Below are 13,750 nucleotides of genomic sequence, written 5' to 3' on the forward strand. Positions count from 1 at the left end.
TTAATTAGGTAAATAAAAGTAACACTAAATAGTGACTCTTGTTTCCATCATCAGACCTGAAATAGGACAATAAAGTTCTCTGTGGAAATTAACTTGGAATGTGTGTCAGGAGACAGTTCTTTATTGTTCTTTACACATTTATAGATAACTGCCACAGCATTGCCAGGATTGATTTGGCAGTTATAAATGAATCTGAATTAAAAGGCAGTTGGACATCGTATATGGAATCCAGGAATAAGATTCTATGTGTAGGACCATAGTCTATAGACCAGACATTCTCTAGGCTCTATTCCTTTTGTGTCTTATTTTCCATTTCACTGAATTTCAACTTAATTCTTTTATATGTATGTACATGTATATACATACACACATATTTGTGTTCAAAAAATTGTTTCACAGCGTTTAGGGAATGATAGAGCTAGCAGGTGGTATCATTTTATCTTCCAATTAAGAGACAAGAAAGAGTTCAGGACAAACCAAAAGTAATATTTGCTGACAAGCATTACAATTTCTCTAGAAGAAGAGGGGCCTCCAAGCTAAGGAGACCATTGTCTCTAAAGGAGTAGGGATTTTTATTTGGTTTTACTGTGTCAAATCCAGTTATTTCTCTTCCCTCCCTGTTATCATTGGCCCATAAGTATCTATATTTCTCTTCTAGAACATGGAACTTATATGGTGGGTGATGGTAAAGAAACTGACAAGCCAGGAATGCCCTCCCTTCTTGCTGCCAACAAGCTATTTGAGATTAACAAAAACAAAACACACTTGAATATAGAAGTCCAGCTCTCACTTTAGTTCCCTGCTGGGGGCAATCAGAATATAGTGGATGTGTAGTCCCCTCTGTAAATGATTAGGTCTAGTGATCACCATTTGCACATATTCACTGGTGTACCTACCCTGCAGCGCCCCCCTCCACCCTCTTTCCATTTCCATCCTCTTCAAAGGCAACATCGGCATTACTCTAGAAGAAATCAGGATCACTGGCATATTCCCAGTAAGATCGAGTGTTAATAAGCAGAAATTAATGTCTATCTTCAAGTTTCTAGTTAGGTGCGGAAGCGCGACCCTTTGGAGACCATGTTGGTGCTAAACTGCTCCACCAAATTACTGACACTGGAGAAAATGCTGAAGAGTCACTTTCCTGCATCACTCAAGGTATTGTGAGCCTAGTCGTACTGCGTTTCTTTATTGTGTTAATCTAGGAGGTAATGTCAGATGCATCTCTGATGAACACGTTACTTTCCCAGGCTGCTCCTGTCACTGTTCTGTCATTCCAGAGAACTCCGTAGGGAAATTTGGACAATGGTAGACTGTGTTATTTCTGAACATGGGTTAAATGATAGAATTTGGTGGTGCTGAAGGTAAGACTAGGCTTGAGGACTGAAGTTTAGTTAGAGGTTTGTTACCTCTGACTCACTCAAGCCTCCAATCTAAAGTACCAGAGGGCCTGCTGATCACTCTGTGACAGTGTTGAAGATATCCTAAATCAATATTATAGTAAATGTAAAAATGAGGCTGCTGTGAGCAATAAAGTTGACGTGGAGCTAGGTTGTTTCCTGTTTGATGATGATGATGATGATGATGATGAAGAAAATACTGTGATATTAGCTCAGCAATCCTTGCTATGCTGTAACTTTCACTAATTCTGTGTGTGCATGATGCTTTTAGGATGAACATTTTTCTTAATGAAGGAAAAAGATGAGAAAGACATCTTCTTCAGAACAGCCTCTTTTATTACCTTCATATTAATTGGCGCTTAGTCACCAAGCATTCTCTCTCAGAATTATAGGATACCAGGATTTAACAGACTTTTTACTAGTTTTCATGCCCATATTTGAAATGGTAACTCCACATTGTGTATATGTGTGTGAATATATCTCTAATTCCTCTCTCAACTGGAATAGCTAATGGTCTCTGGTTCTCTGGCTCAGGTTTATGGAGCAGTGATGAACATAAATCGTGGTAATCCCTTTCAAAAGGAAGTAGTACTGGACTCATGGCCCGACTTCAAAGCTGTCATCACCCGGCGACAGAGAGAGGTACAGTGCTGAAAAGCAACCAAGACACATTAAAAGTAAAAATTGGCTCAACTGGAAAGAGGGTTAGATAAAGGGAATGGTATGACCATTACAATAGCACACGCTATCTTAACATGCGATGCATGTCATCAGCCGTTTGTAGGTGGCTACTTTGGAGTCTCAGATGGAAGACTGCTAGCCGGGAAGTGTTCCCTTAGCGTCTCACAGTCTCTAGAAGATGAAGCACCCGATGCTATGTACAAACTAGCTCCTTCACTAGTAGGGGATTTCTTATGACTGATGAAGATTTCTTATGACTGATGAATTTGGGAATATGAAAAAACATTGAGAAAACTTAAGGAAGTCAGCACAATGAGATCAATGTTCTCATTCTCCCTCTGAGGCTAAAGAGAACCTCAAGTGATCAGAGGTGGTTCTTACATGGTGCTCACTGACTTTTACCTTTCGTGTGTGTGTGTGTGTGTGTGTGTGTGTGTGTGTGTGTGTGTGTGTCTGGTGATTAAAGCCAGGTATCCTGATTAGCTTCAGCTGTTAATGTGTTGAGTTCTAGAGTCATCTGAGGCAACTCAACAGAGGCACTGCTCAGGCTACTACAGTTTTAATTTTTATAAATTAAATCCTAGAAAGTTGGAAAGTCCTTAAAACTTTCTTAGTTCTGGAAGAAAGAATCAAGGGGGAAAAGTCACAAAATTTCTAATTTTCTTACTATAGTATATTAGCCTCATTCTTGTTTCTCTGTTTCCGCGTAACTGATTTGAACAATGGAAACTTAGCTAGATGGTAATAATAGCTAGTCATTCCAGGGCATGGATTACCCAGAAGATACGTGTGGGTATTGCATTCATAATTATGTCTTCTGCCCAAGGCTGAGACAGATAACCTTGACCATTACACTAATGCATATGCTGTGTTCTACAAAGATGTCAGCGCTTACCAACAGCTATTGGAAGATCGTGACGTTATCAACTGGGACCAAGTTTTTCAAATACAAGGTAAGGTCAAGTTCAATGCATACATTATATGCTCGCATTTTCCTTTCTTATCATGTACACCAGAGGTATGAAAAGATACCATGGAGACTAGGGAGATAGCTCAGTGGTTAAGAGGACTTGCTGTTCTTCCGGAGGACCAGAGCTCAGTTTCCAGCACCGTGTTAGTGTTAGGAAGCTCAAACCACCTGTGACTTCAGCTCCAAGAGATTTGAAACCATCTTCTGGCCTTTGCAGTCAGTGTGCCCATGTGTGCGTACACACACACACACACACACACACACACACTTTTTATAGATCTCTTAAAAGATATTACATACTTGTGCAATATTTAGAGATAGACACTTAGAGATAAGTCCATAAATACTTAACATATATACTTGAGTTTTATACAGTTACTATTCCTATACTAGAGTATGTATGTTACTTTTGGCTTGGATCACTTATTTTTCTCTTGTAGGAAATATTTGGAGTGTTGGGTATGAGGGAACCCACTTGTAATCCCAGTGTTTGTGAGGGAGAGGCAGAAGGATCCCAATTTAAGGCCTGCCTAAGCCACATAGACTATATATATATAGCTCATGGTTTAAAAAAATACAAACCTTTTGATTACTTAGCTATAGCTCAGTTTTGTAATAAGGGACACTAGTTATTGCAGCTGTAATTTTAGTAGAATTAACCTGAAGCTCAGCTCAGAGAAGGAGGTGTCAAGTATCAGCCATCACACTGCATTCGATATGCCTTCTCACCCAGTTGTAGTCTTGAGGCTATACTGAGAAGTGACTCACAAATGAGGAGGAAAACAGAGCCATATAACATGCTTCAGTAATGAGCCTAGAAGAGAGAAAGCCATGATACAGAGGATTCTATCCACCCATAGTCAGACTGCAAAGGCTAGAAAACAGGGCACTTGGAGAGAGTGCAATGCTGTAGCTCTTAAGAACAGAGACCAAAGCCTATTTATGTATGCTGGGGGTGGGGGGACAGTTCCCAGAACACTACCTAATAAAGATCAAACAAAGGGGTGTAAATAATATAACATTCTGGGAGAAATGAGGGGGATCTGGATGAATCAACTGAGCTCAATTTTCCAACCCCAGGCTGCACCTTGAATACCATAAGGGACGTTGTGGAAACAGACAAGAAGCTTTAAAGTTGCCTTGTGTTCTAGTCTCATTCCTGTGGATGATAAAATACCGTGACCAAAAATAGCTTAGGAGCAAAAGGAGTTTATTTTAGTTTACAGCTGAAATAATTTCATCATCAATCCCTGGGGGTCAGTCAAGTTACTAACTTCCAACACTGCATCCAAGAACGGAGAAGTCACAAGCAGAGAAATAAGGATGTGCCCATACACGCTCACTCACTTAGCTGCTTGCTTGCACTCAGTTTTATTTCTCTACTCTTAACAAGTTCAGGCCTGATTTCTGCCAAAGCTGCCACCCACAGAGGGCTGGTTCTCTCCAGATCAGTTAACTGATTAAGACAATACTGCACAGACCTGCCCACGGGCTAACCCCAAGGTAGTCAATCCTTAGTGAGACTTCTTTCCCATGTGATTCTAGGTTGTCAAGTTGAAGGTAACCATCACACCTTACCATACTAAATAAATCTAAACTCTTATAAACAGCCACCTTTAACTTTTAAAGCTATAAATAAAAAAGGACAAGTCTCTTCAATAAAATTAATTTGAGGTATTAAGTAAATTAACAAATAAAACTTCCAGTAAGAAATTCCAAATTCCCTTGAGATATTTCCAGCAGTAGCGGAAGCACATGACTGGTGAAGACAACATAATTTGATTTGTAGGTCAAGGAGAGAATGTTTGTAGTAATACATATATAACTAATTATATCGTGGTTAAAACATGACAGGCCATCAGACAGTGGTATTGATGACAGTTGGCATAAAACTGCTAAAATAAATGACTGTGGTTCTGTGTCTGTCATCATCCAGGGCTGCAAGGTGAATTATATGCTGTTTCCAAAGCCGTTGCCAATGCAAAGCTGTTGGATTTGGATATAAAGCTGTCTTCCTTCAAGGCTGTCCATTTTTCTCCTGTTTCATCTGTGCCAGACCACAGTTTCCTGTATGTAAAACAGGTTCTACATTTGGAGCTGGATTTACTGTTATGCAAGTCCTAATAACAATGCTGGAATATTTATTATTGTGAAAGAATAGTTAGCTTTAAGAATTGGGCCATTCTTAAAGGGTGTGTGTGTGTGTGTGTGTGTGTGTGTGTGTGTGCGCGCGTGCATGTGCGTGTGTGTTTATGTACACTTTTTATTTTCCTGTGTTTCTCTACTTATTATTTTTCTGAAAATTAAATCAGTGTCTTTGTCAATAGCCATTGAGCTCATGAAACCTGCATTGTCCTGGTATATGAAGTATACATAGAAAATTCATCTCTTGGTTCCCCCCTTCATGATATAATCCTAAGTAATCCCTGTGGTCTGAATCCAAAGTTGTTGAGGTTTCTGTTGTTTAAAGCTAGAGGTGTATTACTGGTTTATGTTGGGCTTTTAATGACAAGGGACTAAATGATTTAAATATACCCCTCTCCTTTTCTATCTTCCTTTTTCGTCTGCCTTCTAAAGTGAACTATCATGACTCTATTTTTTACAGAGTTGAAATAAAACACACAAGTGAGTCCTGAGGCCAGGAACTGATCACAGCTCCAGCATGAGAAGGCAGTCCCTTGCAAACACGTGTCTGTGTGTGTCTACATTGCCTCTTCTCTCTTGCCATTAGCCTCTTCCCTTCTTCTTATCCTTCCTGGACCTCAATCCCTTCTTAAGAACTGGGGCCTAGGAGCTGGAGAGAGTGATAGCTCACTCTGGTAAAGTGTCTTTGACACAAGCACACATTTAAAAGTTGGTTGCGGCAGCAAAAACATGTTGCTCTGAGGCAAATAAGAGTCTCTCTGGCACTTGCTGGCCATCCAGTCCAGCTGGGACTTAGTGAGAGACCCTGTCTCAAAAACAGAGTGGAGAACAATTGAAGAAGACACCTCATGTTGACATGTACACACACACACACACACACACACACACACCACACACACACACTTTTTAAGTTAAATTAAAAGAATTAGGGTGTAGTATCTTTTTTAAGTGATTTTTTTTAAAAGAATGAAGCAAGGTTGATTAAAAAGTGTCCACCTCCATGCATGTTAGTTCTCTGCTCCGGTGGTAGGTGCTGGAGGACCTGGTAAGCACAGACTAACTCTAACATTGCAGAAAATCAAAAGAAATCACCAGGGCTTTCTTTTATGTTTTATATGGAAACTTGGAGCACACATGAACTTTGAAAGAAGAAAACCCTCCCACAGTACATTGGTACCTACCCCAGCACAGGGACAATCTTCCATATATCTATCCTGAGAACTATACCCTATGAATGCTGCACACCTATTCAATTAATTAAAACAGAATGTGGTACACTTTATCCTTAATCCTAGCTACTTTAAGATGTAAAAGGCAAGGAATATTTGTGTGTGTGTGGTGAGGACGGTTTTCGATACAGCGTTTCTCTGTGACATCCTGACTGTCCTGGAACTCATTGGAGACCAAGCTGCCCTCAAATTTAGAGATCTACCTGCCTCTGCTTCCCAAGTACTGTGATTAAAGGTGTGTGCCGCCCCCACTCCTGGGTAAAACGAAGATTTTTTAAAAAGAAAAACTAAAACCCCGTTTGTTTTCTCCAGCCTTGGCTAGCCTCTGTTTCATTCTCTGCTTTATAGAGATTAAGATTTTAGACTCTTCATGTGAGGGAGATTGTGTGCTCTCTGACTTTCTGCACTTGGCTTATTTTGATTAATATAACAACAGTCCCATCCATGTTTTTACAGACTGAATCTTCTTTTTAAGGATGAATACGATTTCCTTGTATATATGTCACATTATTTGTAAATGCCTAACATGAGTCCATGTCTTGCATATTGAGAAGCATGCTGTGGTCAATAGGGACAGAGTTTACTACTTTGGGCTATATACCCCAGACTAGAATTTCTTGATCATATTACAGGTCTAATTTTAATTTTTGGAGGCATCACCACGCTGTTCCTTAGTAGCTATGCTAATTTACCTTCCTCCTAGTGTATAAAGTTTCCTGTTCCAATCTCCACTACTTTTTGTTGTCCTTGACTTTTGGACAAGAACCTTTCTAACTTCAGTGAGGTGATATTTCTTTGTGGGTTTGATTTGTAGTTTTTTTTTTTCATGTACCTTTTGGCCATTCGCATATCATATTTTTAAAACTTTCCCTGTAGGTCTAAATTTCTAAATTGTCTTATTTGTTTTTATCCCCATTAGGATTACTTCATTCCTTGTGTTCTGAATATTAGATGCCTACCCCAAGTATAATTTGCAAGAGCTTTACCCGTTCTTCAGGGTTTTTCCTCATTTGTTTTTTGTTTCTTTAATTGTACACAGCCTTTCACCATAGTGTGCTGTAGTGAATATAGCTGCCTTCTGGAAGCTCTTAGCTGAAGTAGTCCTATTTTTTGCAATTTCCCCTGTTCTTCTGTATCTTATTCAAAATATCCTTGTCCATCCCAATGTCGTGGGGCTTATTCTGGTGATCTTTCCTAGCAGTGACATTTTGTCTTTAACCCCAAAGCCATACTCAAACTGTGGACTGTACTCCACATACTCGGTCCTTCATGTACAAATGTGTAACACGCTGTGCCTGAGGTGCTTGCCTTGGCAATGTTTCTGCTTATACTAATATTTGTGATTGAGGGTCTCTGCCCTTTCTTAAAGTACACTTTCAAAGTTGAACTAAATAATCATAAGCCAGTTTCCCTCCTTTTTTCCTCAATAGAAGATTGTGTAATGCTGCAGCTGGCAACCACTAAGAAAAGTAAAAGGCATAATTAGATATGTTTATAAAACCACTGCAGGGCTACAATATGTCTTTACTAGTCAATGGATTAAGTAGTATTGACAAATTCACAGTGATAGCAAATTCCAAGGCACACTCAGCCTTAGAGGCAATAATTTGCTTCAGCTCTTATAATTTCAGTCATTTATGTGTATGAATTCTGTGTGTACCAGCACACCAAAAGAGGGTAGCAGAACCCATTAATGATGTTTGTGAGCCACCATGTGGGTGCTGGGAATTGAACTCAGGACCTATGGAAGAGCAGCCACTGCTCTTAACCACTGGGCCATCTCTCCAGCCCAGACCCTTGTTTCAGTTCTTAAAATGAACCAGGAACTTAATCTTGACACCAGGGCTTTTACATATAAAATTACTAGACACTTCTATTAATAAAATAAAATAAATAAAAGCTAGTGACCTGTAAAACTTGGCCTTGGCCAGTGAAAACAAATGAGAACATTCAATCTAGAGAGGAGCAGCAGAAGGGAAAGTCTGGCAAACCTAACTCTTGCAGAGAATGTACATATTCATAGTGACTTGTATAGCCATGACTATGCAAAGGCAGAAGGATACTGAATGCTAAAATACCATTAAGTTCAAAATATTAGTACTCAAAAAAATCTGGATTGCCTAAGGCTTCACAAGTCTTTTAAGGGCAACTCTGGGAGAAAATGATAGTAAGTAGTAGTAGTAGTAGTAGTAGTAGTAGTAATAATAATAATAATAATAATAATATGTATGTGTGTGCTGTGGCCTGTTTTATGATTCAAGAATCTAGCAACGCTTAACGTCAAAAGAGGTTCAAACACTCTACCCCTCGAGATAATAGCAAGTCGGATACTTGGGAACAAAATAGGGAATCACGTTGATTGGAATCAGCGAGGGTGTCTGCCTCCTTTGGGAGTGATCCCAGTCAACTGTCTGCTTGTGACCGGCTGAAACCCTGAGAGTCTGTTATCCTTCTGCATCAATACAAAAGCAATCCAAATATAAATTAAGTTATACTTTTTTTTCCCCAGAGAGTGAAGATGCAGAAGCAGCCTCGGCCACACCGCAGTCTGCAGAGCTGACAAAAAAAAGTGGGGATGAAGCAAACTTGAACGTCTTTCAAGTGGGAAGGGTTTAGGTTCTCAATTCTTGAAAAAGCCAAACATAGTCTTGGAGATGATTTCCGTTTCAAATCGGTAGGAAAAGTGTAGGTATCAGTAGTCATGTGCCTACCAATTTATTGCTTTATTGATTTTCTTCCAGAACTGGGCCTACCCCGAGACTGACCTACCTGAGCGTCTCCGATGCTGATCTCCTCAACCGGACTTGGTCACGTGGCGGCAACCAGCAGTGTCTGCGGTACATAGCCAAACTCATCGAGTGCTTTCCCAGCGTGTGTGTGCGCGACGAGCAGGGAAATCCTGTGTCCTGGGGTATCACCGACCAGTTTGCTACCATGTGTCATGGCTACACCCTACCTGACCATCGCAGGAAAGGTTACAGCCGACTGGTGGCCCTCACACTGGCCAGGAAGTTGCAAAGCCGCGGATTCCCCTCCCAGGGAAATGTCCTGGATGACAACGTGGCTTCTATAAACCTCCTGAAGAGTGTCCATGCTGAGTTCTTGCCTTGTCGTTTCCATAGGCTTATTCTCACCCCTGCGGCTTTCTCTAGACAAACTCACCATTAGCTCAAAGGAACTCCAAGAATGTTCTACTTTCTCTGAATATCCACCCCGTTTTAGCTACCCGTGAAATGTGAATTAAACCAAAAATAGCACATTATTGAAAAGGGTCTGAAAAATGCATGCAAGATCACCCTGAGAAACCCTTTCTGTCTTAGATTTCCACCATCAAGAACTCTGAGGGCTAGGGTCCCAGTAACTATGTCTCAGAAGAGAGGGTGTGTGTCCTCCGTGAGGACCCACTGCAGGGACGATATCTTTAAATGCAGCCGTTCCTGGCCTCGTGTTAGAAACGGCTGCATGAGAAAGCATGATTTAATGTAAGGCCATTGGCCCTCTGCTTCATAGTTTCCAGCCATGCCACTTCCTCCTTCTGTAAAATCTTCATGCTCCCAACCTGTCTTGTATCCCCCTTCAGTGACTGACTGCTGGTGCTGACGTTAAGCTCTAGCTCTTTCTTGGGAGTGGTTTATCAGAACCTCCAGGCTGAGAGACTGCAGCACCTGTCCCCATGGCTCCTGATGCGCTGAGCACCTGGCGGAACCTGAGAATTTGCGTTTTCCCGTTTTCCTTCTCATTTGCCTTGGATGACCAACTGTCATCGTAAGCCAAGACCTTACCCATGACCTCTTCCAGACTCCTGAATGATAATCTGCTTTTTTACGAAAATCTGAAATTCACATATAGGTGTGTATGAGATTATAAAAATGGCAGATAAGATGTATTACATGCATATTTTCTATAGGCATATATTTATAATTTTTTCTTATTACATTGAATAAATTTGAAATCTAGAGGCAATAAATCCTTCAAAATTACATGATCAATACTGGAAAGCCAGAAGTCTGTAATTTTTATTTTAGTTTTCAAATAGTTAAACTAACTTATTATTTTACTGTTGTGATTCATTTTTGTGTTATTTGGTCTCTGTGTGTAAATCAAAGGACAATGGATAAGGGTTAATTTTTCATTCCCATTTCGTGGGTCTCAGAGCTCAAACTCGGGCCATCAGACTCGGGCCAGCACCTTTGTCTGATAACTCATCTCAGCATCCCTGTTATCATTATTTTAAATTTAATTTCCACTGGTCTAGTCATATATAATTTTCACTAATGTAATAATCTAATAAACAACAAGATAAGAGCAGACATCAACGCAATGGTTGAATTTATGTAGCCTCTGTAAGGTTGACTTCACCATACAGAAATCATTGCTTCCTCTCCCCTGGAACTTACAAAATCTTAATTACAAAAATAAGGCAAAATCCAATGTTTTGCTGTTTATTCTGTGAGGAGACAAAATGGTTGGTGTGCACACCATTTTAATAAGACTTCTTGAGGGTGGATTTATTCTTAGGCGATCCTTGCCAATGGTTACCTAGAAACTCATCCTTGGTACCAGAGAGAAATAAAAGGAGTCCATAAAACCCTTGGGAAAATATGGGCTTATTTCTGCCCTTGGGATGCTCATTATCTTTAGCCCTGACTCAACATGAGTAGCACCTGCCTCAGTCTTGGTGTTATCATTATTGCTTGTTTCTTCCTAGTGATAATTTATCTACCACTTATTGATAAGTACAACCAACACTGTGTGTTCATAATGTAATCTCAGATAGATGAACTGTTCTCTTACTTGCGTTAGTGATGTAATGACTCATCAAAATTATTCAGTGTGTAAGTGGTAAAATCATGACCATAATCTGAATCTGTCGCATCCATAATTGTACAATTGGTACACTTAACACCATGTTATTGCTATTGCTCAGTAGGAACTTTCAACTCCATCCTGCATGGTCTGAGAAAACACCCCCCCCCCCCACCTCCCAAATCTCACATTCTCAGAGAATCTCCAACAAAGAAACGACTCAAAAAGCCCACTTCTGCACTCTGGGCTGCTGTGGTGGCTCCTCCTCTGAGCTTTAAGTGCAGGAGTTGTGTTATAGTTGTTACAGTTTTAGAAGGATGAGAACACAAGTGTTTGCAAAATGAAGACGACCATAGGCCAATGTGAATGGTGAGGTTGTAGAAGAAAGGATATTAACATCTTTCTGTTGCTGTCTTCTGAGGTTTGGACTCTATTTACATGCACCCTGCTTTTTCCTCAGATCTTGGAAAACTAGCTTCAGCAAGTGATGGTTCTCGCCTTTGCTGTGAACACAAACTGAAATGATCCCTCACAGTTCCTTCAGGAACAAAGCTTCTTCTTCTAGTTGTTTTAATTAGCTTCATGTCATTTGGAACCTTCTAGAAATGATTCCATTATCTCCTCATTTTCAACAGTGTTTACCTCTAACAATTGACACCATTTTTGGTCATTTTTCAGTTTCATTGTCTGTTTATATAGGAAATAATTTTGTATAATTTAATTAAAACTCATACAAGTATAAAAAAATCATGATCCTATATATTTATGTGTTAAATTGGATCATATTTTAGTATGATGTCATTCATTAAATATGTAATTTTGTCAGAAATATTGAGCCCAATAGTTTATTTTTTTCCCTTCTAATTTGCAATTGCACTAACCATTGTATCTTACATGGAGCCATGACGGAAATAATTGTTCAACTTTCCACTCTGTTTGAGTCATATTTAAGGAATGTATGGATGTATCCAGAATGCCTAGGGGAAGGATGGGGTGAGAGAGGAGTAGCAGATTATAGACCTTTATTTACTTGCTTAAAAAATTTCTTCTGTGCACTACAAACCAATGCAGACTTTTAAAGTAGAGCTTAATCTTGATTAAACTAATTAAGCAGTCTCTTTAGTTATTACTAGAAAGGCTACGAAGTAAGCAAGAGACAATAATGATTTGGATTTGGGTGCTGGCAAAGCTGAACATGAAAAGTGGAGAGTTCCCTGAGCCACTAGGGAGGAAAAGTCAGGACTAAGCTCAATAACTATCGGGTATAGTGAGCAATGATTGCCAGTTCTGACTGAATTCTCAGCACTGTGAGAACTAGCTGCTGGGATGTTTCAGAGACCAGAAACAATGTCTGGGTCAGGGATGGTTGGAAGGAGGGAAAACGCTTGTTCAGTCTTAGACTGTTGAACTCTAGAGTTGTGGAATAGGAAGCGGTGGGGTCAAATTGAATGCCAAGTTTTAATTAAGCACAGAGACATCTAAGACATAAATATATAGTCAGGAATCATCAAGATGCAGACAGAAACAGGAGTTTTACTGAGACTGTCTTAGAACTAGACCTTGAATAAATCACTTTAGGTAAGTGGAGGAAAGCTCTAGAATGGAAAAGGCAAGACAGAGAAACACCATCAGATGGCCATCACAGAGAAAATTTCCTAGGTGAGAAATGATCAAGCCATGAAGTTTTGGTGAGGCTCAAGAACACAAACCGTGAGCCTGGAGTTGTGGGGGCAGTCCTGTAATCCTACTTGGCGGGAGGTGGAGGCTGGATTCAAGTCCATCATTAGCTACACAATGAGTTTGAGGTCAGTCCAAATGACATGAGATTGTCTCAAATGAAGTGAAACTGGAAGAGAATATGAAAGAAGTCTCTGTTGCACCACGGTGAACTTTGAAAATGCACGTGTTGAAAATGAAGGAGGGACAATATCCCAGATGGATGATTCTGTTTACACACAGTCTGGAAAAAAAAAAAAAAAAAAAAAAAAAAAAAAACAGGCTCCAGCGTCTGAAATCAGAATTGGGCTGTAGTTCAGAAAGGCTGGGTTTCTTTCAGTGTTAGGGCACTTCCTGGATAGGTTTCACTTTGTGAAAAGTCATCAAGTTACAACAGCCCAAATACGTCTGTGTATCTGTTTTATTTTGCAATAAAAAATCATTAAAAGCAAATGAGCTGGAATCTAACAACACAACGGCCCTTTGACCTAACTCTCTACCCATAAAATGTATTATAAAACAAATTGCAAAGATGTAAAAGCACTGCTTATAAGGAAAAGTACTTTTTAAAGTAGCACAGTGATTAAATATAATGCAACCGCCAGGTGAACTAATACGGTATATCAGAATATTGTGCTAATGAGGGAAAGTACATAATGTGTAAATGTAAAACAGTTACAGAAGCATATATAACCTAGTTACACTTTAACTGAAGACACGCAGAGGATGGAAATAGATCTGAAAGCAGCTTTATGATGTGCACTGAGAGAGAAGAGCCCTTGGTAAGTAGTAACAAGCCCTGTATG

General features: G+C 39.8%; 1 protein-coding gene across 1 annotated transcript; it reads left to right on the top strand.

Moving 5' to 3' along the window:
- Positions 1 to 1,077: 1,077 nt before the first annotated feature.
- Glyatl3 (glycine-N-acyltransferase like 3) lies at positions 1,078 to 9,590 on the top strand. Its single transcript, XM_038341148.1, has 5 exons — positions 1,078 to 1,155; positions 1,932 to 2,039; positions 2,905 to 3,031; positions 4,985 to 5,117; positions 9,164 to 9,590. The coding sequence occupies exons 1-5, from the start codon at positions 1,078 to 1,080 to the stop codon at positions 9,588 to 9,590; spliced, it is 873 nt and encodes a 290-aa protein (XP_038197076.1).
- Positions 9,591 to 13,750: the final 4,160 nt, after the last annotated feature.

Source organism: Arvicola amphibius, chromosome 9 (assembly GCF_903992535.2).
Source record: "Arvicola amphibius chromosome 9, mArvAmp1.2, whole genome shotgun sequence".
NCBI classification, from domain to species: domain Eukaryota; kingdom Metazoa; phylum Chordata; class Mammalia; order Rodentia; family Cricetidae; genus Arvicola; species Arvicola amphibius.